This window comes from Lynx canadensis, chromosome C1 (assembly GCF_007474595.2).
Source record: "Lynx canadensis isolate LIC74 chromosome C1, mLynCan4.pri.v2, whole genome shotgun sequence".
Classification (NCBI taxonomy): domain Eukaryota; kingdom Metazoa; phylum Chordata; class Mammalia; order Carnivora; family Felidae; genus Lynx; species Lynx canadensis.
In genome coordinates, this window is record NC_044310.1 from 139740791 (window position 1) to 139768777 (window position 27987).

Consider the following 27987-nt stretch of genomic DNA (forward strand, 5'->3'; position numbering starts at 1 on the left):
GTTCCCTTTACTTAGAAAACTACCTTGACTTTAAAACTACATTTTGAACAAAACAGTAGTAGTAAAAATATTGGGAAATATTATACAGTATTTACCGTGTGATGGACACTATTCTTAGTGCTTTATGCTATGTTACCTAATTCTCGTAATAAACTTTTGAGGTAGGTAGCATTATGATCCTCATTTTGCAGATGAAGAAACTGAGGCACAGAGCGGTTAAGTAACTGACTTAAGGTTGCACAGAAAGAAAGCATTGGAGCAAGGTTTCAAATCCAGGGGTCTAGCTCTTTACCTCTTTGCTCAGATGTAGCATACATATGCTGTGGAATGAGGGTTTGTGGCTGGTAGCCATGCTATGGAGGTAAGGTAAATTTCAGATGGCATTAAATAATGCTTAGTGTGAGTACCGTGCAGAGGGAGACCTTTAAACCAGTAACCGGAGGAATACTGTGATTGAGAAATGCTTTAATAAATGCACTGTTTGGTACATATGAAGTATTGGTATGGACAGTGAGGTTCACATTAAAAAGAACTTAGGTTGGCAGCTCGTTGATACTTAATGTTAGGTTATATCAAAATCAAACCCGATAGCTGTCCTCCCCATCCCTCTCAAATTGGGCCCTGCTGCAGACTGTGAGGAGCTGAGGCGTGATGATGCAGGGTAGATTTGCTCCTCAGGTGCAACCATACCTGGCCACAGTGGATGTAAAATGGAGCACTACTGCGTTCATTTAAGATGGGATCATGTTGGTCTCTGTCATTCGGCGGAGGAGAAATATCATGAATATTTGTTTTCTTACCATATTTTTCAAACAAGTGCCTAACACGGTGCTTGGCAGCCACACTCATTAAGGGAGCAAGCAGCTTATTCTCCTCTTGAATGCACATTCGCCTGGGGAACCAAATGTAAACGGAAGATGGGGAATGAGCATGAAATTGGCAAGGCTGGCATCATCAAGCTGCCACAGGGTGATAAGATTTCTACTCTTATTTCCTAATAGTTTGTCGATTTTTTAAAGAACAATGAATGCATCAATCCATCTGGAGTTCATATGAGTGCATTGTGTATTGTTTGGTTTTGGTTAATCTTCACAATTTTTAATTAAGTTATCATAATACTATTCATTTTGTATTTTCCTGTTCTGTAATTAAAAAAAACCCACTTATGTCAGTTGTTGTGTCTATTCGAGTGTTCTATTTTCTGTATATATTTTTATATTTTCTATCCTGTTTTGATTAGTATTCATTAATATCTGATTAGTTCATATTGATTTTCTGTATTGATTTTGTTTTGTAATATATTTACTCTTGATCTATTTATTTTGACAAAATAATTTTAGGATTTTGTTATGCCTTTTTAAAAATCTCACTGAATCTTTGTGTTAAAATTTGTAAACAAAATGTCCAAATGGTGTTGTTTTTTTTTCCCCACCAGTTTAAAATAAGGTGAATATCTAACATCACCCCTTTTGTGGGCAATAGAATGATGGTATTTGCAAAAGAGTGGAGCCTGAAGAACAGACTCTATAGGAAAGCAGTAAGATGGCAAGAAAATAGCACGTATAAATTAAGATATATATCTACATTCCTAGTAAGTTGGACAGTTGAACCCTAGTAAAAAAATTGACTGCTCTCAATTTTAATTGAAAAGGACAGAACCAGAATAAAGGATAAAATGATGATTGCTTAGTGCTACTGGGATCCTTTGACCTCATTTTATTAGTTTAAGTTTATACACCTTGAATCAGTCTTTGGAAGAACAGAGTATCGCCTAGAGTTTGCAAATGTGGAGTCAGTGGCCAGACTGTCTCCGTTTGAATCAACTCCTCTGCTTATTTGCTGGACTTCAGTTTACTGAAAATGAGTAACCCTCATAGGGTTGTTGGGGGAATTAAGTGATATATTTGCAAGGGCTTCAACAGCAGCCAGCCAATATTATTAGTTAAGGAGATTTTGAGCTGTAAAGGCACTTTGTGTTTTGGGAGAGGCCAACTTACCTACATTTCTTCACGCCCCCCCCCCCACCGCGAATATGAAAGCCTACCTTGTGTAGGTTTGCTTGAGCACCATGACACAGGACGTCTGCACTCTCATACCTGGCTGTCACCACTATCAAGGAAATGCTTCTGAACTTTTGTACTTGACTTATTTATTGTTGCATTCTGGCAGACATCCCCTAGCCTTCTGGCAAAATCCTCCTGGATTTCATTAAAATTCAATCTCTCTTGATACCATCTCTGCTGGATATTAGGGGGGATGGATACCAGTGGAGCGTTAGCTACCTGATTCGGGATAGATTGGGGCTGGAATGTTCTAAGTGCTCTAAAGTTACTGTTTCTAAAGTTTCTCTCCGTGTCTATCCACTTTCTTGTGCCTTTGGCTCCCTGTCTCCCTCCAGCCCATCCTACCAACACAGGAGCTCTGCCAGGTCTCTCCTGGTTTCCTCGAGTGGGACACTGAGATGAGTCTTATTTTATATTTCAGGTGCGAGTTCTCTCCCATTGTCCCAAGTCCTGGCTCCCAGGCCCCCTGTATGAGTGACGCCTCAGTCTGCCATGGAACCTGGCCCTGCCCTGGCCTGGCTCCTGCTCCTGAGCCTGCTGGCGGATTGTCTGAAAGCCGCTCAGTCGCGAGACTTCACAGTGAAAGACATTGTCTACCTCCACCCTTCAAGTAAGACTCTGTTCTCTTCACTGCAGAAATGTCACTTTGCTTTGAATAAGATGTGAGTTGAAAATGGACAGGAGAAGGCAGCCTTCCATGCAGGGGAACCTTGGATGATTTAATTGGGGGGTGCAGGTGCTACTGAAGATGTTGTATGTTTTACCCTCACCTTTTTGTAGGGTGTCTGTTTTATTATTTTAAGGCAAATTGTTAAGGCTTGTTTCCTCTGTTCCCAGCACAATCGCTCTGATTCTGAACACCCTTCCCTTTAACTTGTGCCAGCTCTCAATCAGTTATCAAAGTGAACTGGCATGTCCCAGGAGGAAGGTATTTGTAAAAGATCAGTCCTTTATAGGCAAGATAATAGCTGGTCTTCCTGTCTGTGCATCTGATTCTCAGTTTCAGCATAATTGCCTCCCACAACTTCCTATTCCCTATCCCTTTTGGTTTCCTGTGTTTAAGAATCATCTAGGGAGTGAGTGCATAATAATGTAGATGCCCAGATCCCTTCCCTGGGGTGTCTGACTACACATATCTGGACGATACCCATGAATTTTTGCTTTTAGCAAGAATTTCAGATGCTTCTGTTACATATTCTAAGGATCACACTTTGGGAAACACAGAAGATTTACTTGCTGTTTGGGTCTCCATCTCTGTATTTATCTTATCTTTTATTTCTGTTTGAATCCTCTTCTGCATTGCCCCTGTGGTGGTGAGAGCCGGGTATAATGGGTATATATGGACCTTTAGCATTCGCCCTGAGGTGTATTATTCTTTTGAAATGTTCTGTTCAGCAAACATTTTTTGAGTGTCTGCTGTGTGTCAAGCGTAGTGATAGGCATGGAACATATAAAGGTAAATAAAACATAGTTCTTGCTTTTGAGGCTCTTATAGTCCACTAAGTGGAGACAGCAACATGGATTCCTTCAGCGCTACACGGTAGAATGATTAATGTGTATGTGTTCTGGTTTAGATGAGAGGTGTTCCAAGGAATGCACAGGGGCTTGGATCTTGGGTCAGCGGCCAGCTCAACTGCTTTGTAGCCTTCTGGCTTGAAATAAATTCCCTAACTTTGTGAAGATTAAATAAAGGAATGCATACAAAGCACTTAGATGCGTGTGAGCCAACATAAATGCTCAATAAATGTTAGGGGAATCTTATTGTTAATTTCCACATTTCTAGAGTGGTTGAAATAATATACACCCTGTTGCATTATTTCGTGGACTAGAGATAATATCCATAAAATAGTAGGCACATATATAATAGGCAACTGGATGTTTGTTGCTTATGATGTTGTAATTGGCTTAGATGGTAAACTGAGGTTCCTGAAAATGCATCCCTCTAATTTTTTAACTCCAAGTACACTTTGACACGCAGCAAATAGTTTCTTCAGTCTTACTGCTATTGTGTACTCTCACCAGTAAAAGGCTGGTGCCTGCTGGTTAATTGTGTGGGAAGATTCTCTGGCTGCTTGTTTTTGGAGGGCTGTTTATTTTAGTAACCATGAAAAGAAGGTGCTTTGATACTTGCTGTGTTTTTTAGGATTGCCTTTTGTTCTTTTCTCTAAAGAGCCATGCTTTTTTATTAGACTTGGTGAACAAAAATCTGAATTTCAATCTCGGTTTTGATTGCTAAATCCTTCAGCTTCTGTGGGGCTTTTCATCCGCTTCAGTGACTGACTCAGTGGTCACCTCACTGAAAGACAGGCCTCTTCTGAGGCTGTGATTGTACACAGAGTGGGAAGGGAAATCAAGGGGATTGGATGTAAGTGAGCAAGAATAAAACAAACACACACACCACTTCTGTGCTAGTCTTAGGGGGGATCAGTGCCTGGGTTGAGTAGGCCCCTATCCGAAAAGTCCATTTTGGAATGAAATCTCTGAAGCATGGGCTCTGCCAGGCCAGGGGAGCAATCACTCCTGCTCTCTAGAAGTTGGTGGGAAAGTTTGTGTGGCCTATGTTAATTAAGTAGGCCATGGCCTGATTAAAAAGAATTCACCATATAGAAAAACTTGGTGGGGTTTTCTGATATGATTTTGAGATATGGACGATAGAGGATGTCATTTCGAAGCTAGATTAGACATAGATGATTCACCAGCAGTTCTGGGCAGAGGTTTTTTTTAGAGCCTCCGTGACTGGTCATGGGGAGTAAAAATTCTTACTGTCAGTGATTCCTACTGCACATTTCCCCCACACTATTTCAGAAGTTTTTGATGTTTGTTTGCTTGTTTTTGCACTTTGATTTTTTAAAAGGTCATGGTCCTCTGCCCCTGAGCAGCACCCACTAGACCAGGTTTAGATGGAGTGATCTCTCTACAAAGAAGCAGGTTTCTGTAGAACATAGACCATAAAAAATACATGAGGGAGGTGTGGGATTATTCTGATTTTGAATTATTGATACAATCACCTCACTTTGTAGATGGAGGCACAAACAGCTTTTCTGGGGTCAGCGAGAGATTCAGTTTCCATTAATGTTAGCTACTGCTCAGAACCTACCCAAGGAGAAATCAATGATGCCAGAGATGTTGAGAAGGCACACAGGTTTTCCACACCAGGCAAACAAACTCATTTGCCATGGGCTCTGAGTAGCCCTAAGAGATCGTAAGGGGGCTGAGATTGAAACCCTGGTTGGGAAAGTTCAGCATCCCATGACTAATCTCCCTTGCTCCCTGGTCCCCTAATATTTGAAGATTCTAACATTTAAAAGAAATCAACTTTATGGCTTTCAAATTTGAGGCACTGTCCTCGATAACATTCTTTTCTATAATTTGTTTTTCTTTTCTTTTTCATGTGAAAAATGATGAATTTCTTACCACCCTATAATTAAAATACCAAAGACTAATAAAACATTCAAAACAGGAGTTAGTATTCAGAGAAATGGAGTGACTTATTTGGTTTCTAGATGTCACACGAGATCACAGAATTTAACATCCTACGTGGTTTCAACCGGTTCTTGGCCTCCATTTCTTTACTTATACTAGAAACCTTTCCTGAGAAATCCAGGTTTCCTCTGGTTGCATATTCTGAGTCTTTCCTTAGTCACGTTGAACAAAGGCTATATCCCTAGAGCGGGCTTGTTTATGCCCACATAGTGAGCCAATGACGTTTTTGCATAATTCCAGACTATGCAAGTTTTAGGGAGTAAGGGCACTTTCTGGAAAGGTACCAGGAAATGCATTGCCATCAGAAATACATTCATAGTATTCAAGTTATACTGACAATATTTTGTTGCTAGATAGACTGAGAAAGAAGATCAATTTATTAGATTTCTAGAAATTTTACGTTTGCATCCAGTTTCCAAAAACAATGGACATTAACTTGGCAAGAATAAAACAAGTTTGGATGCATTACCTATCAGCATACATTTTAAAACAAGATTCCCTTCTCACCACAGTTCTGGAAACTGAAGGCCTTTGTCCAGGCAGAAGTTCCAAGAGATGGAAACAAAGATGAAATCTCTTCCATCGCCTTACGAATGAATTATAGTCGGTTGAACTATGGCTGACCATGAGACTTAATGGACAGATTACATTACAGGAAGTAACTGGGCACTTTGGCGTTTCTTTTTTTCTTTACAATCACCTACTCTTGAGGGACCAAGGACTTATGCCCTGAAATACAGAACACTAAGCTTATTAACTCTGTGATCAAGAGCCAAATTAGATTCATTCACAGCTGGGGCCACAACGGTTTGAAACTCTACTTGCTCTGTAATGCTTTGAAGTAACAAAGAAGAAAATAACACATCTCTTAGGAACCTCCTTCCTTCCTTTTAAAAAAAGAACTTCTTTATCAGATGCAGTATCAATTAGCAAGTTACTGGAGACAGTTGCTCATCTGTAGACCTTAGTTTTGGTTAAATATTTCCAGAGGGAGGAACTTAACCATTTATGTGGTATTGTGCTATAACTGGCCGCTTAAAGCTGAGTCTGTTTGTGGAGACAGGTCATTGAAAAGGGTTTGATTATTCACTGATCAGTAGTACCTCCCAAGGTGCAAATACAAGTTCCTATAAGCAGTAGGAGGCTGTCATGGTTGACAATCACACAGATACGAAGTTGTAGATTTAAAAGTAAAACTCACCGAAAATAAGATCATTTGATTAATTGTAAATGATATGTGCTGATAAACGCATTCAGATTCAAATGATTTGAACAAAGCTTCACTTTGCTACCATAGGGCTGTAGCCCATATTCCTATTTAAGTTTTTCTATACTTTAGGTTAATTTCAGAACCCAGGCCTATCTGTGTAAGAAATGACAGTATTTAATTTAATATGTCACTCGTCTTGCAAAAGATCATTTTGAAGAATCTATTAAATAATCCAAATTTGGGAACACTACAACCAATTAGTGCCAGGTTCTCAATAAGTTTATTCTTGTAGTGGCTGGATCATCAATCTTCATTCAGAGTTCTTAATTTATCTCTTTGATGGGAAAGTTTCCAGGAATCACTAGTCCAACATTCCAGTGAAAAGTTTTACTGGCTGCAGTGACAGACAGATAAAATTGGATGCTCTTGTGAATTAATCATGCAAGCTGAAGTGGTACGGCTAGCTTGCAGTCAGAAACCTTGGTGAATATGATGATAAGTTTTTGAGAAGTACTTTTCTTTGACAAATCATTTACATCTTTTTTTTTCAAAACTCTTACTTGGAGAATTCTTCAAATTTTACCAGCTGCCTTAAAGTTCCTTTAAACCTATTTATGTATTACATATTTTTTAAATTATTATTTTCTTAATATTTACTTTTGAAAGATAGCATGTGCAAGTGGGGGAGGGGCAGAGAGAGAGAGGGACAGAGGATCTGATGTGGGCTCTGTGCTGATGGCAGAGAGCCCAATGCAGGGCTGGAACTCAGGAATCATGAGATCATGACCTGAGCCAAAGCTCCACCGACTGAGACACCCAGCTGTCCCAATATATGACACACTTTTAAATTGATAGTGAAACTATTTTTTTAATGTATCCGATAGGACAGTGTCCTAAAATATTTCGTATGGGTTTTCTCATAACAATATTTGTAAAAATAAGCTAATTTAAGGGTCCATAAGAATATTTAATGTCTTTGGAATTCAGGAAGCTATTTGTGTTTAATTCTTCAGGTGTGCATATCTAAGTAGAATCTTTCAATACAAATGTAACCCACCTATCTTGATGGTGGGATGTGGAGACCTAAAAATTATTTGTGTGCGGTTTTACAAAATAGTTTACTTCTGTTTTACTATAACTGTATGTTAGGGAGAACGTGTTTCCCCACAGTGACATTTCCTCATTGGGAATGAAGCAGTTGGATGGCAACGTCTTGGCCGCTCTCCGTCCCTCACAGTCTAAGGCAGTCCATGCAGTCACTTTCATTATGCTTATGAACTTGACTCACCAACTACTTGCAGGAACATAGTTGGCCCCTAAAAATGTCCAGTTATTTGTCTTTTTTAGACAGTTCGAGTTTTGATCATGTTAGGTTATTGACTGTTGTCAGAGTCAACTCTGTGAGATACTGCAAGCCAGTACAAGGATGCCAGCTCTTCTATGCAAGGTGAAAAGCAAAGTTAAATCTGGCCCATAATTTTGGCCTTAAGCTGCTGCCTCCTCCTTCATTTATTTTTGATAACATACTTAATTGGTTCCATGTGGGCAAAGCAATTTACCCTGAGATGATTATTTCCACCAGTGGGATGTGCAGGCTCAGCCATCTGCGAGGGAGAACAGTTGGCTCCTGCAGATGAAGTGTTTGAGTGTTTGTAGTTTTCAAAGAGGCCAGGTAATTTTACAAATTAAAAAAAAATACGAAAGTTCTGCTTACGAGAGGCAAAACTCTAAGTTGAGTAAGTGAAAGCATATCAGTGCAAGTAAGAGCGCATCAGCGAAAAGGACGGCGACAACCTGGCATTCCTGGCATCCTCTATGGATGCTCATCCTTAAATGCCCACCAGGCCCTGCATGCGCCGGGCACTCTCTAGAGCATGACTCACCAGACCCCCCTGTGCCTGAGCATAAATGAAGGCAAGGATACAAGTACCTTTAGAGTACTTGTACTCTTCAGAAGGCAGGAAGGGCCAATTAAGGGGTGGAGAGGGGGAGGGCTAGGAGGGCCTCCTGGAATTACCCATCCCTCAGACACAAGCTAAAAGCCTGTAATGCCTCCATATCCACATGTGCCCTCAGCATGCTGCCCCGTGGACATTGGATATGGGCCCAAGACAGCCCTTAGGAGGGTCACCTCTGCACAGCATAGATTTTAGTAATGAAGACTCTTCTTAGCTGATACTTACCGTCCCCAGGAATTCTTAACCATATCAAGTCAACCAGATAAAGACATCAGATTGAATCAGAGAAATTGCCACTCTTATAGGTCAAAAATGGTCAAACATAAGGAAATTTTTAATGATTCAACCTAATATTTATATTTACATATCGACATAGCTATATAAGTGGACACATAAAAATGAATCACTGGAAATCTAGTGTGCCTATTTTTTTTTCAATGTTTATTTTTGAGAGAGAGTGCAAGCGGGGGAAGAGCAGAGAGAGAGAGACGCACACACACAGAATCTGAAGCAGACTCCTCACTGCCAGGGCAGAGCCTGATGTGGGTCTCAAACTCATGCATAAACTGTGAGACCATGACCTGAGCCAAAGTTGGATGTTTAACCAATTACGCCACCCAGGTGCCCCTAGAGTGCCTATTTTTAATTGAAATTTTTATTGAGACAATTGTATATTCATAAGCAACTATAAGAAATAATATAGGGAGATCCCATGTTTACTTTACCCACTTTCCCCCAACGGTAACATTTTGAAAACTATAGAATAATATCACAACCAGGTTACTAATATTGATATAGTCAATCCACCTGTCTTATTCAAACTTCCCCAATTTTCCTTGTGTTCATTTGTATGTGTGTGTATTTAGTTCTACACAGTTTCTCACATGTGTAAGTTTGTGTATCCATCACCAAGTCAAGACATTAAATAGTTTTAATAGCACAAGAATCCCTTCTATAAGCCTCCCCTCCCCCACCTTCCTCTCACCCTGCCCCCCAACCGCTCCCATCCCTAACCCCTGGCAACCACTAATATTGCCTCCATTTCTAAAATGTTGTCATTTTAAAAACGTTAAATAAATGGAATCATACAGAATATAACCTTTGGATTGCTTTTGTTTTCACTTCGCATAATTCCCTGGAATTTCATTCAAGTTGTTGAATGTATTAATAGTTTACTTTTATTGCTAGTATTCATTCCATAGTATTGAGGTACCACAGTGTGTTTAACCATTCATTCATTGAAGGACATCTGGATTGTTTCCAGTTGTGGGCTATTACAAATAAAGTTGCTGTGAGCATTTGCATATAGGCTTTTGTGTGACTTTTAGTTTTCATTTCTCAGAGATAAATGCCCCAGAGTGTAACTGCTGGGTCATATAGTAGTTACATGTTTAGTTTTGTAAGAAACTGCCAGGTTTTAGAATCCTCATTTGTTAAAAAATGAAAATGTCTACCTTCAGGATTCTGTGCTCAGTCTAAAAAATTAATTTTTTCTCTTGATCCTTTTTCTAGCCACGCCATATCCTGGTGGATTTAAGTGTTTCACCTGTGAAAAGGCAGCAGACAATTATGAGTGCAACCGATGGGCTCCAGACATCTACTGTCCTCGAGGTAAACTCTCAGTATACAGATTGGGGTGCTCATGAGTGAACAGCCTTGTTGACTTTGATGCATAGGTAGAGAGAGGCATGCTTGAAATCTCAGCCACTTCTCTTGTCTAAGGCTATTAGTAGATCTCTTATCATCAAAGGTTCTCAGAGACATCAGCTAATCATAGGATTGCCCCCTTCCTCATGAAGCAGCATTGGAGTGCCAGTAGAGGTAAGTGCTGGCTTTGGCTGCCCTCTTCCCCAGCCAAAGAGAGGACAAGAGGAGAACAACCAGCCTTTTGGCCACTCTTTGAAGCATTAGTCATTACACAGTAACTTCCTTTATGTAAAGTTTGAATTGATGTTCATATAAAGATCCCATTTATTGCATATTTTGCCAGAGGCTTCTATTCTGAGACTGCATGAAAGCTAGAATTCTAAATGCCATCATTGCACACACACACACACACACACACACGCACACACACACACACACACACACAACCCTGAGCTATTTAAGCCATTAAGTTCTTTTTGAAGGAAGAGATAGATGCCCAATTGAAGCATGACATTTTGACCCAAAGGCCCGTTTCAAAATGAAGTAGATGCTTCACATCCATATTTGTATCTCTTTTATCCTTTTGAATAAAAAGATGGTTATATTTAGCTATGGAGTCACTGTTAATTGGCTATTTTAATTTTGGAGGAGAGTCGGTCCATTTGATGGAGAGATGGTGAGGACAGAACATTTTATTGACAAATGTTTGAGTGAGTAGATGGGCTTCGCTGATGACTTAATCCAGTTGTTAAAATGACTGAACACACCAACCCTGAATCTATTATATTTTTACATAATGCAGGAGTCTCATACCCTAGTGAAAGGCATCCTGTCTTCCCTGGAGGACTGGACATTGGGAGAACATGGAAAGTGCAATTAAAAGACAAGTGTCAGCTGCCTAAGCCAGTAGTATTTTGCCCATGAACTTCCATCTAGGCTGCCCAGTAGAAACACTTATGGATCTCTTCAAAATCACTGGCCCTCCCTAGACCAGTGGTCCTCAGTCTCCAGCATGATCAGCATTCCCTGGATGGCTTATTAAAACACAGATTTATGCCTCTCCCCTTGCCCCATTCCTGATTCAGTAAGTCTGTGATGGGGTCTGAGAATTTGCATTTCTAAGGAGTTCCCAGGTGATACAGATGCTGCTGGTGTGGAGACCACATGGTAAGAAATGCAGCTCTAGGGAACTTGAACCTGCATCTCTGAGATGAGGGCCCCGCGCTGGTGTAGTTCAGTATCACAGGTGATTCTAATGAAGGGTCAGGGACAAGAACCACTGGGAGCGCCTCCCCCCACTAATAGAGAGTGAAAGGTACTGTTGTCATTTCTAGCTTCCTCTTGTTTACTTTTAGGTTGAGATGTTAATGGGGCCCCAAAAGACCACAGGGAAGAGAAAAACATGGAGATGCTAAAGATTGGCTGATTCACAAGCTAGATATCCAGCCATCCCGGTAATCAAAGATAAGTCCTGTCTGCATTGCCTTCTGCAGTCCTGTGCTTATTTTGGAATAAGCCAGTGTTTTTCTAACATTTCCCCAGCAGAGTGAACATTTGGGTAGGTTGCTGATGGATTTGGTCTAACCACCACTTCTCAAACTTGATGGTACATTGAAATGGGGGAGGAGGGACGGGATTTTAAAACACTGATGCCCGGTCCGTCGTCAGGGATTTATATTTAAATAGCACAGGGTATGGCTGAGCATAAGGATTTTTGAACTCTCCCTGGGTAGTTCTAATATGCAGCAAAATTTGAGAACCACTGTAAACAGTGACTCTGGACAAACACAGGGTGATTTGCTTGGGTAGCCAATCAACTTTGGGATGGTTCCAGCAGGGACAGAGCTGGCAGATTAGCTTTTGAAACCATTGCCACAAGTCAGACATATTCAGAGGAAATGTGGCAGTGCTTTCCTCGGTATTGCCTAGCAAAGAGGATGCAGAGGACAAGGAGGGATCGTGAACTGGTGCTCTCAGGCTTTGGGCCAGATTTCATAGAGGCCCAGTCCAAGTCTGATGGTGTGCAAGTATATCCCTGTCACAAAGGAAAAACAGGTGACCAGTAGCACTCTGCTTGAATTCCTCTCAGGAAAAGAGGAAGATCCCTTTGGATGCTTTCTTCAAAGGTCAAAATCTATGCTTCCAAAGTACAGATATCTGAAAGTATCACAGCGTTCACACAATTTCCCCCTTTCCCCTTTTTTCCTCCCACTTTTATCTTTTTGTCCTTACATTTATAGGGATAAATGGAAAGTGTTGCCCTGAGGCTTCATGACACAGAACCCCCACGCCAGGCTTTTGGGGGGCATCATGCAGTGAAAGATAGGAATCTGGTTTCTTCGTTCAGGGAGCTCCCCAGTTAGGGGAGATAAGATCTGAAGGTATCAAATGTCAAAAATATCAGGACAAAAGCAAGTACCAAATGCAGTCTGGCATTCAGTGCTGTGGGAGCTTATGGGGACAATTACTCTGTGGGGACTGAGGTGGCCAGTGGCAGCATTGTGGGCTGAGAAGAGGCAACAGCCCTACGAGTAGGCAGCAGAAGTAGGATGTTGAAGAAGACGTGTCTTCTGAGAAGTCACACGACTCAAAGGTATGGAGATGGGATTCCCAGGTGTGCTCCATGGACAGGGAGAGACCCGAACTGGGTACAGCAACTAATTTGTGTCGGAGAATAGTAGGAGCAAAGTGGTGGAGTTTGTTTATTTTTGTGAGGCCTTGAACATCAGGTAAGGAATGGGGACTAAAGCTGTAACCTGAGAAGAGACGAAGCCACGGTCAATTTTCTTCTTCCTCTGGGTTTTCTCCAGATTTTTCTAATGATGAAAATGGCATCATTATTATTAGATTAAAAAATGAATTGTGTCTAACTACTGAAAACTACTGACTGACCCTAGATTTATTTTTTTCTGTTTGTTATTAGTTTGGAGCAGCTATAGGACTACCAACAGGCTTTGTAAGCAGGGCTCAGTAGCTGCTATGGAAAAACATCCTAGCTTTCTGCGATATTCCTGGGTTTTTGTTTATTTTTATGACACATTTAGCTAGGTTTCAAGTATCACATGATGTGAAAATAACTTGTTGAAAGCAAAAAAACCAACAACAACAACAACACAATTTTATGTAGGTATTTAATCTTATCTCCATGGAATAAGCCCACATTCCAAATTGCTCAGGGGCTCGCCTAGATCTTAAGAATTTTCTAAAACTGAACTCAATCAAATGGATGTAAATAGAGACTGTTGTATTTTAGCAGCTGAGGTAAGCTTGCTTCCAGATTCTACAGACTTGTTGCAAATCATCATTTGGTAAAATAAGCATCCAGAAAGCTTCATCCTAACTAGAATCACTCTGTAGGAAAATGGTGGCATCAGCCACCTTCCTCTAGCTAACTCAGGTTCCCTGTCACTCTAACTTTTCAAGTGTGTGTTAGGCAAATATTTTCTTGTCCATCACTTTGTTATTGCTTCCAGCACTTAACAGACTCCTGACACCATACTCTTGCCTTAGAACATGAGCATTTAAGAGCCCTCCATAACTGACTCTCATTGTTTCACTTGGTTGGCTTCTGTTTAGGCTTTGGTCTCTGAGCACTTCCTGTGCAATAACTCTAGTCAGAAAGGATCTTGAAATTATATTATATGAGGGACCAGTTAAAGGAACTGGTGAAAGCAAAGAAGAGTTAATAATATGCCCTGAGTTCACAGATTTTGCCTATGTGCAAGATTAAGAGCTCCTTGAGAATGGGTCTGTCTCAGTGTTTATTAAGAGTCTCTGGAATTAAATGTCAAGTCAAAAACATTATAATTTTCAAAAAAGCTCATTCTGTAGAGGATGCCTAAGCAGCCAAGGCTTTTATGTTTCTTCTTGATTATGAAGTACAGATGCCTCTCTTTGAGGCAAAATCTTCCCTTGAAATTACTACTGATGCAACATCAGACCAAGAGAAATCTCGAGATAGAGGGACACATATCCTTTGGGTTCTGGCTTCTGTGCTGCTCACAGCTTTTCTGTAGAAGTCAAGAAAAAGCTGGACATGACCCTGGAGGACTCTTCATATGTCTGTCTGTTATCTAGTGTAAGTAGGAAATACATAAATGTGGTCCCCAGCATAACTGAAGACAAGCTCCATGGTTACATGTTTCCAGGAAAGACATCTTTATTGTTGATTCTTTCAGATGGAGCCCAGGCTGAGACAGTTCTTGTGTTTTACTTTACCTGAGGGTGGATTTTTTTTCTCTTTTAGGCAATCTTAGGATATAGTCCTTCAGGGTTTCTACCATTCGATAGGGGTCTGTACTCTAGCTCTAAACCCCAGGAGGACCCCAGGCCTTGCATCTTCTTATAGTTTATCTGTTAACCTCTCCCAGCCCCGCCTCCATCCTGGGTAGAGAACTCAGAGCCTAGTGCTGGCTTTTGGAATTTCCTTCACTTTCAGGAGAGTTCATTTGTATATCTATAGAAAGTATTGGCTATATATTATCCAGTACTCTTGGCTGCTATGTAATGAAATGGTGTTCAGGTGATCTATTTTGTCATATTGCTAAATGGAAGCCTTAGACTTCCTCCTTTTTCTTTTAAGTAAAAATTTTTAACTTAAAGTTTAACATACATACCAGAAAGTGAATAGGTCATAGGTGCTGAGCTCATTGAATTTTCACAAACTGCACAGGCTGTGTGTCTGTCACCCGTGTTAAGCTACAGAACCTCAGAAGGCCACTAGGGTTCCCCACTCATTACACCCTACCTCTCAGAGGTAACACAGTTGTGCTACTATCACTGAGCTATGTATCCATGGAATCACAGAATGTATCCCTTTCTTTTTCTCATTTTCTACGTGAAATTCATCTATGTTTTTGTGAGCCGCATAGTTATTCTCTCAGATGTGTAGTAGATCGTTATACGAATATGCTAAAATTCATCCTTCCACTCTCAATGGACATTTGGATTGTTTCAAGGTTTTGAGTGTTGTGGGCGCACTTGTCCATGTATTTCAGTACACGTATGTTTGCATTTCCGCTAGGTCTATCCCAGTGGGTTGCTGGGCATGCAGCAGGCGTGCTTTGGCCTTACCGGATACTGCCTAGTGGTTTTCCAGAATGATTGTACCGGTTTATACTATCCGTAGCAGTGCGTGAGAGTGCCAGTTACTGCACAGGCTTGCCAACACTTAGTGTTAACAGAGACCATGGAAGCTGGAAGTTAATGGAATGACATTTTTAAAGCGCTGCAAGTAAAGAACTGTTACCCTAGAATTCTGTACCGAGACAGCCAGCCTCACTTCTCCATATATCCCATCTCTCCCAGCTGCCTGCTGGCTCTGAATTCCTGTTTGTGCCTCCCAATTCCCTTGAGAGTGACAGAGGCTCTGCTCAGCTTCTTTGCCCTTAGCAGGGCTTTCTGCTTGGCTTCTCAGCCTTCATGTGTGCAACTTTTGAGACAGCAGGTGCCTTGAGGGGAGAACAAGAATAGAATGTCCTGCTCAACTCAGTGTGCTGTTCGTCTCGCTGATACCTTGCTCTTCAAATCCTATCTGCCTTGGTAGCTCACCTATGCTTTCACAGAGATTTTTGTTGCTTTAATTTTATCTGGCTGTTTTAATTTTATTCTGTTGTTTCTCAGTAAGAAGATACAAGCTAGTTCATTTCAGCTGGCATTGTGATGCCCAGATTTACTCTTTACTCTTTTATTAGAACTTTTCCAGGGGTGCCGGGGTGGCTCAGTCAGTTAGGCCTCTGACTTTGGCACAGGTCATGATCTCATGGTTCATAAGTTTGAGCCCCGTGTCAGGCTCTGTGCTGACAGCTCAGAGCCTGGAGCCTGCTTTGGATTCTGTGTTTTCCTTTCTCTCTTCCCCTCGCCCACTCATTTTCTTTCTCCCTCTCTTTCTCTCTCTCAAAAATAAATAAACATTTAAAAGAACTTTAAAAAAAAGAACTTTTCCAGTAATTTCTAACCCCAAAGTTATATCAGCCTAAACAAGATGGCTTCCTTTTGACACCCTGAAATCATCTAACCTACTGCAATTCAGTGTTTTTGCCCAAGTATTTTCTATTAACATAATTGCCTCAGATAGGAAGCATCTATTTGATGTTTTTGTCTTATCACTTTTATTTTAACTACTGTCCTCTATAAGATCCTGTTTACCCTCACTGCTTTTGTATACCTCCCCAACCACCTTTTTGGTCTTTGCCTGGTTATAAGCACATAGCTTGATGAATTTCAAAGATTTGCTTTAAAAGAGAGATTCCTCAAGTTAATATGTGACCGGTCCTTAGCAGGTATGGAACATTTTTTTTTTTGAAAAAACAAGACCAAAACAAAAACCAAGATATCATCATGGAAGCAGCACCCTGATTAAGAAATGGATTATTTTCAGTAGCCCAGAGGCTTCTTACATGACTGCTTTCAGCTATTGTCTCTACCACCAAGGATCCTCTTATAGGCTCAGTAGTGTCCCCCCGACCTCAAAGTTCACATGTGAAACCTAATCCCCAGTATTCCTGAATATGATTGTAGTTAAAGATAGGGTCCTTAAAGTAGTAATTCAGGTTCAGTGATGAAGAGGAGATTAGGACACAGACTCGCACAGAGGAAAGACCGTGAAAAGATACAGGGAGAAGTGGCCCATCTGTGAGCCAAGGAAAGAAGCCTCAGAAGAAATGAACCTTATTGACACCTTAACTTGGACTTTCAGCCTCCAGAACTGTGAAAAAATAGATTTCTTCTGTGTAGGTCACCTAGTCTAAGGTACTTTGTTATGCAGTTTATGTACAATCTAGAATTACCCTGAATCTAAAACCAGTCTAAGATAGTACCAAAAAACAACAAAACAAAAACAAACAAAAGCCACACAAAACCCCCTGAAATCTAATATTCCTTATGAATATAATCACAAACACCCTTAATATAATATTAACAAATAAAATTTAGCAATATATAAAAATAAGCCTGACCAAATAGAGCTTATTTCAGGAATGCAGGTCTGCTTCAATATTTGAAAATTACCCAGTGTAATCCACAATATTAACAGGCTGAAGATGAAAAATCATATGTCAATATCAACTGAAGCAGAAAAAGCATTTGGCAAAATTCAATACCATTCATGATCAACAACTTTCAGAAAAACAGTATGAGAGAAACTTCCTCAATTTGATAAAGAATATTTATTTTAAAAAACCCGTAGCAAGCATACTTAATAGTGAAAGACAAAATACTTCCCTGTTAAGATCAAAAACTAGACAAGGATATCACTTTCATCATTCTTATCCAATGTCCTACTGAAAGTTCTACCCAGTGCAATAAGGCAAGAAAAGGAAATGAAAGGCATACAGATTGGAAAGGAAGAAATAAAACTGTCCCATGTCACAGATGACACGATTTTCTAAGTAGAAAATCTCAACACTTCTACACAAAACTCTTAGCACTATTAAGTTCAGCAAGGTCACAAAATACTAAGATTAAGACACAAAATTCAATTGTACTCATATATACTATCGATTAACACATGATCATTGAATTTAAAAATATAATACCACTTATAATGGTTCAAAAAATATTAAATACTTCAAGGTAAATGTAACAAAACACATATAGGACTTGTATGCTGAAACTATAAATGCTAATGAAAGAATTCCAAGGAAATTTAAGTAAATGGAGAGGCCACGTTCATGAATTGAAAGACTCTACATGGTAAAGATGTCAAATCTGTCCAAATTTATGTGCAGATTTTACACAATTCCTATCAAATTCTAGCAAAATTGTTTGTAGTTCTGGACAAGATTATTATACAATTTATATGGAAAGGTAAGAAACAAGAATAGCTGAAACAGTTCTGAAAATGGAATTTAAGTGGGAGGAACCAATCAATCCTCTTTCCAGAATCATCATATGGCTACAGTAATCAGGATTGTGGTATTGTCAGAAGGATAGAGACATAGATCAATGGAACAGAATAGAGATTTCAGAAAGAGACTCTCAAAATATGCTCAACTTTTTGACAAGGATACAAAATTCAGTTCACTAAAGGAAAGAGCCTTTGCAACAAACATGCTTGCGGGAGCATTTGGACATCCAGGGGCAAAAAATGAACCTCAACCCAAGTATTACACTTCTTACAAAAGTTAACTCAAATTTAATCATAGACTTAAATGTCAAATATAAAACTATATGACCTTTAGGGAAAAAGCACAGAAGGAAATCTTCGAGATCTAAGGCTAGGCAAAAAGTTCTTAGACTTGATATAAAAAGCATGATCCATAAAAGGAAAACTTGGTAAATTGGATTTCATCAAAATTAAAAACTTTTGCTCTACATAAGACTCTGTTAATAGGAGGAAAATACCGATAACAAACTGACATAAAATATTTGCTAATCAAATATCTGACAAAGGACTAGTATCTAAAATGTATAAAGAATTCTGAAAACACAACAGTAAAAAAGGAAACAAAATAAGCAAGAAAAGGACAAAAACCATGAACAGATATTTAACCAAGGAAAATAAACAGATGGCAAATAAACACATGTTCAACATCATTTAGCCATTCAGAAAATCCAAATTAAAAACATGAGATAACACTATATATCTATCAGAATGTCTAAAATAAAAAAAAAAAATAGCAACACTATCAAATGCCAGTAAGAATTAGGAGAAACTAGATCATACATATATTGTGGGTGGGAGTATAAAATAGTACAGCCACTCTCGAAAACATTATGGCAGTTTCTTAAACAATTAAACAGAGACCTATCGTATAACCTAGTAATGCCACTTCTGAGCATTTACCCCAGAGAAATGAGAACCTATGTTCACATTAAAGCATTTATACAAGTGTTGATAACAGTTTCATTCATAATATCCATAACCTAGATACCCTTTCAATGGGTAAATGGTTAAACCAACCTTGGTACATCCACAGCATGGAATACTACTCAGGATTAAAAATTAACAAACTGTTGATACAATAATCCTGATAACTCTCAAGTGAATAAGGCTGAGTGAAAATGCCTAATCCCCAAAGTTTGCGTACTTTATGAGTCCATTTATATAACATCCCTAAAATGACAAATTTATAGAAATGGAGCACAGATTAGTGGTTACCAAGGATTAAGGAGGGGTGGGAAGAGGAGGGACAAGGATATGAGAATAAAAAGTGGACATGAGTGGTCCTTGTGGAGGTAGAAATGTTCTGTATCTTGACTGCATCCATTATCAATATCCTGATTGTGATACTATAGTTTTGCAATGTGTTGCCATTTGGGGAAAACTGGGTGAAGGGTACATGAGATCCTTCCGTATTATTTCTTACAAACTCATGTGAATCTGTAACTATCTCAAAATAAATTTAAAAAATCAACCAGTAAAAAACAAAAAGATACATCAGTTGTGCTAATGTTGAGAAACACTGATCTAGAAGGAAAGCCAGATATAACAAATGAGGAAGCTAAGAAGGCCTGTGAACCCGGTTGGGAGGAAAATCAAGGAAGGGTTCACAGAATTCATCACATTTATATTGAACCTTGAAGAAAAGGTTTCCAGGAGCAGAAGATAGGGGGAAATTTTTTTTGTTGTGAAGAATGGTCAAAGGATATAACATGGTGTCTCAAGGTATCCAGTAGGCAATGAGGAGATAGTCTGGGGCCTAGATTAAGTGTAATGTTGAATAAGAATAAGTGCTGAGTTTCAAATGCCAAGCTCTGAGTTATAAATGTAATCAATACTTCTAGCAAGGAAGCAAAGCTACTCCTATATCCTCTTTATTTTATTTTTTTTTTTAAGAGAGAGAGAGAGATTGAGTGCTTGCGAGCAGGGGAGGGATAGGGAGAGAGGGAGACAGAGAATCTGAAGCGGGCTCTGTGCTGACAGCAGAGAGCCCAATGCTGGAATCAAACTCACAAATGGAACGTGAGATCATGACCTGAGCCAAAGTCTGACGCTCAACTGAATGAGCCACCCAGGAGCCCCTCCTACTATATTACTGGCACACAGCTTCAGGAGAAGAGAGAGAGTAACAGACCACCTACTGACCACTCCAGTAGGCCAAATAAACCTAGCAGAATTGAGCCAGGGCTGCTTGACAGCTAGGGTTCACTCAGGCTCTCATAGACAGTGAGTAGCGTGGTGCGACCTTGGTTTCAGCAATACATCGGATGGCTATCTGACACCTGCATTAGAAAGGAGAGGTCAGAGACAAAGAAGACAGGAAATGATGAGGTCCTGCACTGCGAAAATGGAAAATGGAACAGAAAGATTAGGGTAATGAACACATTTCAGGGAACTTAAAGACACCTGGCTTGGGAAGAGAAGTCTGAGCTAATTCTGAATTTCCTAGTCCGAGTTGGAGGTGCCACATCTCAGGACTCAGGATGTCCCTTCCTGAGATAAAAACACTGGAAAGATAAACAAATGGGGAGGGAGGAATATGAGTTATTTGAGATATGTGAGGTCTGAGGTGCTGCTTGCAATGTCCAGGAGATAGCCAGAGATTGGTTCTATAGTTTGGGAGAGAGAATCAGACTGAAGACAACGTTGGAGGTTGGATGAGGTCACTTCAGTGAGAAGAGAATAGGCTCAAGAACAGATCATGGGAGAATATCAACATTCAGGTTAGAGAAAGGGTTGGAAGAGAAGAGACCAGAGATGCAGAAAAAAATCTAGAAGACAAAACTCTGAAGCCCAGGGGAATCACGCGGAGGCCATTATATATAGTAGAGCCCAAGAGCTGCAATGAAATCCTTTGGGGTCAGACATGGGAGAAGGGGATCCAGTGGGACACTTAGGCAAAGTCATTGCAGAGGAGGACGTGGAAGTAGCTGGATGTGAAGGACTGAGGGCGCGGTAAGGAACCAGGCTGGAAGTATGCCACCAGATGCCACTGGACTTTCAGTTTTTCAGCATAATTTGTAATATTATGATTACAGTTATTTTCCTGCCACTAATTTTCTTGCACATGGTGAATTGTTCTCTGGCATCACTTTAATCGTTATATATGTTTGCAAAGAAACCAAAACTAGTAGAGCCACAGGGAATAACTGAGTGGCGGGAAAGCCTTTTACCAGAGAATTGGTCATTTTTAATTCAAATCATTTAATATATATGTTGTTGAAACTCAGTTTCTATTATTGGGAACTGAATATTTGTGGGTAAATGGAAATTTGCATTTTAGCTTTGAACGTTGTTTTGATTTCAGAACTAGGTTAAGGAATTTGTGTGTGTATGTGTATTTCATGAAAATTATAAATTTTGTGTTTTCCAATAGTTGATTAAGCTCTCTTAATGAGTTCTGCTTTCAATTGCATGCCTGTGAGTCTTCCAGAAAAATACTTTTGTTTCACAACCTCTGGGAATACCATGCTGTTGCAGAATATGAGATTTTAGAGGCCGAAACTAACCTGGTAGAAATTCAAATCCATCTTTTATCTTTTAGATAAAAGCCTTTGAAATCCTTTTAGTGTGAAGTTATCAGCAGGCTTGAGTCTCATATAACCTCATTACTAACCCAAGGATTATTCGGGATGCATGGAGAGCAATGCTCAGTGGCTGAAACTCCTTTTTTTTTTTTATCAATTCTACAGCCCAGTGATAAGCCACATGTGGTCCACCTCGTTCTGCTTGGGAAATGCTGCCTGCTTGCCTTGGAGATCACAATACACATTCAAGGCTCTCCTAAGTTGTGCTCTAAAGAAACCTGTTCAACTTTATTTGAATATTTTCAAAACTTATTTAACTACAGAACCTTATTTTACATTAACATTTCATAACTCACCCAGGGGTTTTGTAAGATAAGAAGTGGGATGGGTACTTCTAAGAGACTGACACTTCGGATCTGAGGTTGCTGCTGCTGGAAATAATGGGATGTTCTCAAAATATCTTTGTTTTGAGGGTCAGATTTAGTGAGTGCAAGACAATTTTTTATCCAGCCTCATCACTGATCATTTTTGTTCCTCCCCCCCTCCCCCCCCAGGATTTTAAGAATGAGCTTATTAAGTACTGGACTTTGGCATATCTTCCTCATTAGTTGTTATCTGTGCAGTGGAATAAATTTGCAATTAATAAATTAAAAGAGAGTTTGTTATGGGCATACAAGTAAGAACAAAAAGTAGTTATATCAAGTTCACCAATTGTTACTCAAAGATTACTGAAGATAAGAGAATTTAATACTTGGGGGACAAACCTGATTTCCAAAGCTGAAACCATATAATGATTTACTTATTCCATAAATGTATGATCTTATCTGCTCCAATTTACATTTGGAGCAGTTAAACCTCTGGCATCTGCTCCTGGTTCTGTATGAAGAGGAGACAGGAGATAAGAACATTCCTGTCTTTATTGCTTTTTTGAGCATCTCAAGGTGGGATGCAGTGGGAAAGGGGTACCTGTCATGGCCATAAGTGTCCAAGTCTGCTATCAAAGAAGTAAACCAGTCTTCTTTGGGAAATGTGGTAAATCCCTCAGGCCACTGGCCTCCATTTGTTAAAACCTGTCACAGGCTTAAAATCTTTTTTTAAAAATCAGAGGAGAGCTGCCACCTGCTTCCCATCAGAAAAACAATCACTCCAATTCTAAAATATTTTAGGGCTTTGGGAGAATCATTTCCAGGTGCAAAATTGTCAACTTTTCCTGTGAGTTCATAGGGTGGCTGTACTTACTCGACTCCCAAAGAGCTCTCCAGGACCCTGAGCTAGCTAGGACTGCCTTGACCTGATTCCCACCAATAAAATTCTGGTCAGGGTACAGTGTGGGAACAGCATTTTGGGGAGGGCATTGACCAGACTCAGCCCAAGTACACCCACCAGTAGTGTAACCATTAAGAAAATCTCTGTCCATAGTGAGACTCAATCAGAGGTCACTCAGGTTCCTGTCAGGTGGGGAGGGGGGTGTTAGGAAGATTATTAAAACCCCTGGATTTTTATGACTCTCAAGATGTGTCAGTGTGGTCTGTATTAGCTCATTCTCAGGGCCTAAAATTCTCAAGCTTTCTTCTTTGGACATTACTACTTTGGTTAAAAGCTGCCAAAATTGTGACAGAATCTGGTGGGGGGAATTTTTATTGCCTAATAAATAATATCATAGAAGGTCATAATTCCATATTAGCCACTAAATATCCAAAATGTATAAAGCATGCAAAGTGGAATCCAAGATATGGATGAAAAACAGCTCAGTGACATTTCTTAAGAATTATTCATTCTCTTTTTCATTCTGAAAGTGGAGCAGGAACATTCTCCTAAATCCCAGGCTTAGAAAGCTGAACACTGCCTAGAGGCCTTAAAGAATTACTTTGACAAAGCCATTTTTCTTTAGTCTTTAAATTTGAAAGAGAAAAATTCTCCATGGTAGTTTGGAAGAAATCTTAAGTTTTTGGATTCCTAAGACCTGGAGGGATGTCTAGAAACTTACATCATGGTCGGTCTTCATCTGCCATTTTAGAAGACACTGAAATCATACTAGGGAGAAATGATGCCCTTCCATTTCGGAACACCTTCATTATTGAGTTAGTTTTCTTCTGTAATAAATTCCAAGATCTAGCTATGCTCATTGTCAAGAAGTTCTTTCTTTTGGATAAAGTCATTTTCTGAAGATAAAATGAATTGGTTTTTAATTATTCAGCCCTTACTTGGGAATAGCTGTTTCCAAAGCACGCACACACACACGCACACACACATGTGCCTCTGCTATAGTCTTTTAACTCTTTGAAGATCATTGTTACCTGCCTAACTTTTTGTTTTTAAACCCTGTGTTCTTTGAACTTTTTCATCCCTTTATCTTCCCCCAAATTTCTGATTCTCATATCCTAATCGTCCCTCCAGACCTCTCCTTCCCTAAAAATAAAAAGCAATACAGTGGCAAAATTCGTTGAAAGGCAAAGAGTCATACCACTATATCTTGGTTTATGGGGATGACGACGGGCCAAGAGACCAATATTCTTCAGAAGGCTCTCTTCCTACCATGGCGAAGCGCATCTCTCCAAGGACGTCTTTGGGATTGGACGTAAACTCAACACAGTGTACATCTCATGTGCTGTTAAATCTCTTCAGGACTTGTAATGTTGACCCTTCTGTTGTTTCGCTTCCAGGCAGGTCGGGTTAACATTTCCCATCTCAATTGAAACATATTTTTTCTCTGTTGACAGAGACCAGATACTGCTACACTCAGCATACAATGGAAGTCACAGGAAACAGCATCTCTGTCACCAAACGCTGCGTTCCACTGGAAGAGTGCTTGTCCACTGGCTGCAGAGATTCTGAGCATGAAGGCCACAAGGTGTGGGCAACAAAGCAAGTGACCGGTACAGCATAGTTAGTCTTCCTCCACCATAGATGCGCGCCCATGCTCATGAGCCAATTCCCACTCCCTGGTGTAACCTGGCTTTTGAGTACTTTTATACCATTATGAGAAGATTCTCCTTTCCTGTTTGCTCTAAAAGAATAAAAATTTACAGCAGAGCATAGGAAAACCGGTTTAATTATGTAAACACAACACCAAGAAGATATTGAAAGTTGTAATCCCTTCCTTTCCTCAGAAGAAAGTAGTAAAGCCACTGGAAGGAAGAGGAATGAGGGATCAGTTACATCCTCACGATAAAGCATTGCAGATGTAGCAACAATTCATTCAGCTGAGGATGGCCACGGCAGTTGAGCATCAATAATTATCTGTGAAGTGAGGCTCATGTCTTTATTGGAATGCTGATTTGGGGATGGTATCCATTGGCTCCTGAATAATTTGATTAGGTGATCAGAGAACCATCTCCTTGTGGGTTGGCTCCCTCTTAAACTCTATCTGGTGCCTATATGGAAGCACTCAGTATAAAGTGAACTTCAAGTGCAGCCCTGAAGGAGAATATAAAGAACCAGAGAAATGCAGCCTGACTTGTGGTTGGAGTGGAGAATGCCCCCGACTCTCCTGCTGATGGTTCAGAGCTGGCTCCACATATAATCTTGTATATCAGGCAGGCCTTGGCCTTTATTTGGAGTTAGCTCACTTCTCCCCATCAGGCTGCATTCCTGGTGTCAGAAGCAACTTCTATTCTCAGTACCCTGGAGCGGCACGTTTAGTAGGGGCTTCAAGAAGACACCTAATTTTCAAGCAACTTGTGAAGTACAGTAAGAATTAAATTTTAAAATATAGTATACCAACTTGATCCTGGTTTGAAATATAAAAGCTATGTTCAAGGGTTTTACCTACCTCTCACCCCACTCCCAGAAAGCTAGGCTCTCAGGCCTTATTGTGCTGCTTTACCATGGATCAAGTTAAAGATCAGAGAAGTAACATCATGTGCAAAGGTCACACAGCTGGTAATTCTGTCTGACAGAATTCAAACTCACTTCTGACCTTCAGTTTCTCTCCTCAACATTATAATGTCTCCCTAGCCCATGTCAACTGTGACAAGACTCAAATCCCTGCAAGATAATGACTGAATAGGATATTTGCCATCAGACAATTTTTCAAATATTATGGTGCATATGGGCCACTTGAGGATCTTGTTAAAATGCAGATTCTGATTCACTAAATTTGGGGCGAGGTTTGAGATTCTGCATTTCTAATGGGCTCCAGGTGATGTGGAAGCTGCTAATCTGTACTTTGTGTAGCCGTGGCCCCAAGTAATTTCTGTCAACAATCCTTTAGATTTCTTTCTTTCTTATGGTCCATGAATAAAGTTGGATAAAGCAGGAGTAATTGCATTAATGCAAACCCTTCAAACTTTAACTCACCCACAAGAATGGTGATAATTATATGGACAGTTCTAATGAAAGCAAATAGTTCAGTTTAAGTTGGGTTGTTTCCACTTCATGTACACTGTGAAAATTTGGCAAGTGAAAGTTTACCCTCTGAACAGCTTCCCCAAGTAGTCAGAAAGGGTTTCTTTGAGATAGGAGGGTATTAGCATCCCCATTACCCAGATGGAAAAGCTGAGACCTAGGAAGGTTATAAAACCATGTAATAAGCATGTGATGGGATGTCAAAAGCAGAACTCATGTTCCTGGAAGCTGAGTCCAGGGTTTTTTTTTTTTTTTTTGGCCACATTGCTTCCAGATGAAATCTCATCCCACTTCCTTAAATGCAGGGTCGGTGCCTCTTTTGTAGAACAGGTCACTTTCATTTCAGTCTTACTGTGAGGGAGACAGTTCCTTCCAAATTCCCTGCCTCCTTCCAAGATCTGCTAGCTTCTCATCACCCTTCTGTTTCTCTTCCTTTCTTTCAGGTCTGCACTTCCTGTTGTGAAGGAAATATCTGTAACTTGCCACTCCCCCGAAATGAAACCGATGCCACATTTGCCACAACATCACCCATAAATCAGACAAATGGGCACCCACACTGCATGTCAGTGATCGTGTCCTGCTTGTGGGTGTGGTTGGGACTCACATTATAGCAGCTCAAAGACGCCATGTATAGTAGCAAGCCATGGGGATCTCCATGGTCCATAGTCATGCATGAGTCGTTGACTTGACAATAGTTACACATGGGAAACCACAACACTCACAGATGTCTTCACAGCCAAGCATCGCCATTTACCATGAGGAACAAGCGTTGTGTCAGTGTAGTCATTTCAAGTCCAAGACCTCATCAAAGCCAGCCTGCCCCCAAAATAGACCCTGAGTCGTATACCACGAACCTTTCTTTTCACTCCAGGAAATAGTTCTGCATTTATTGATGTCTGAGTCTCTTTATTTGGAATACATGCATGAGCCACAAGAGGTCCTGGGACCCTTGAGATGTTAGATGATATGTTATGTGGACATGCATAGATGTGTGTGCTTCAGGAAAAAGGTAAAGACCACTGGTTTGGATATGACTTTATTTATAGCTTTAGAATTTTAAAACTTTGATTCCAAAAGGAACAGACTGTTTCCTTGGAGACTCTGACTGAGTCCCTAAAAAAGTAGTATGCAGTTGTCCAATTTAATTTTCCCAACATTTTTCTCCCAGTGGTGGGAATCCTATTCCCTCTGCTCTCTGTGGGAAATAAAAGGCAATCATAAATTTGTTGTATAGGGGGAGGGCTAGTTGGAGAAAGATTTTTCCCAACTTAATGGAACTATTATCCATAAAGTACCTTGCATAGCCTTGCATTAAAATTGGTGAGATTGACCTTGATTTGGCACCTCATTGTGCTCCATGAGATCCTGGGTTCTACCTGGGCCAAAGGGTATCCAAAGAGTCCCAAAGCAGGATGGAGTTTTCTCCAGTCATGGGTCTATTCAGGCATAGATAATCTAAGGAGAGAGAGGATATCAGAATGAAAGGAAAGAGACATGTGCAGGTTGACCCGAGTTCACCGCGAGGGCCCAGTCAGTAGCTTAGTCAGATTGTCCTTCTGCACTTCATACTGCCAGAGAGCCCTCGGGGTTCTTCCTCTTTCAAATCCTCAGTGACTTTAGGGAGAAGGCTCTACACTACATTATCTCAAGACTGATAGGGAAGGAAGACATAATATCCTAGAATGAGAAGGAGGTAAGCCAGTTGGGTGATGGTGAGACTAGTAAGGAGACCCAGGGGGAGTTTTTCTTTTAGGTGATTGCTTTTGAAGTAGATGGTAAAATTTTTGCCATCCTTCCTGTATTTTTTGGCCTGAGTTACAACTTTTTCTTCTTCCTTGTAAATCATTTATACAATATTTATTTTTGTATG

The 27987-nt window shown here is 40.1% G+C and overlaps 1 protein-coding gene across 1 annotated transcript; it reads left to right on the plus strand.

The window, feature by feature from the left end:
- The first annotated feature begins 2488 nt into the window (after positions 1-2488).
- Positions 2489-27987, plus strand: LYPD6 (LY6/PLAUR domain containing 6). Its single transcript, XM_032594407.1, has 4 exons — positions 2489-2673; positions 10227-10325; positions 24491-24621; positions 26561-27987. Exons 1-4 carry the CDS (start codon positions 2556-2558, stop codon positions 26726-26728), a joined length of 516 nt encoding a protein of 171 aa, XP_032450298.1. The 5' UTR covers positions 2489-2555; the 3' UTR covers positions 26729-27987.

Coding starts and splice junctions, on each gene's coding strand:
- LYPD6 (XM_032594407.1), top strand. CDS start 2,556: ATGGAACCTGGCCCTGCCCTGGCCTGGCTCCTGCTCCTGAGCCTGCTG. Junction 2,674..10,226: donor TGTCTACCTCCACCCTTCAA/GTAAGACTCTGT, acceptor TCCTTTTTCTAG/CCACGCCATATCCTGGTGGA. Junction 10,326..24,490: donor AGACATCTACTGTCCTCGAG/GTAAACTCTCAG, acceptor CTCTGTTGACAG/AGACCAGATACTGCTACACT.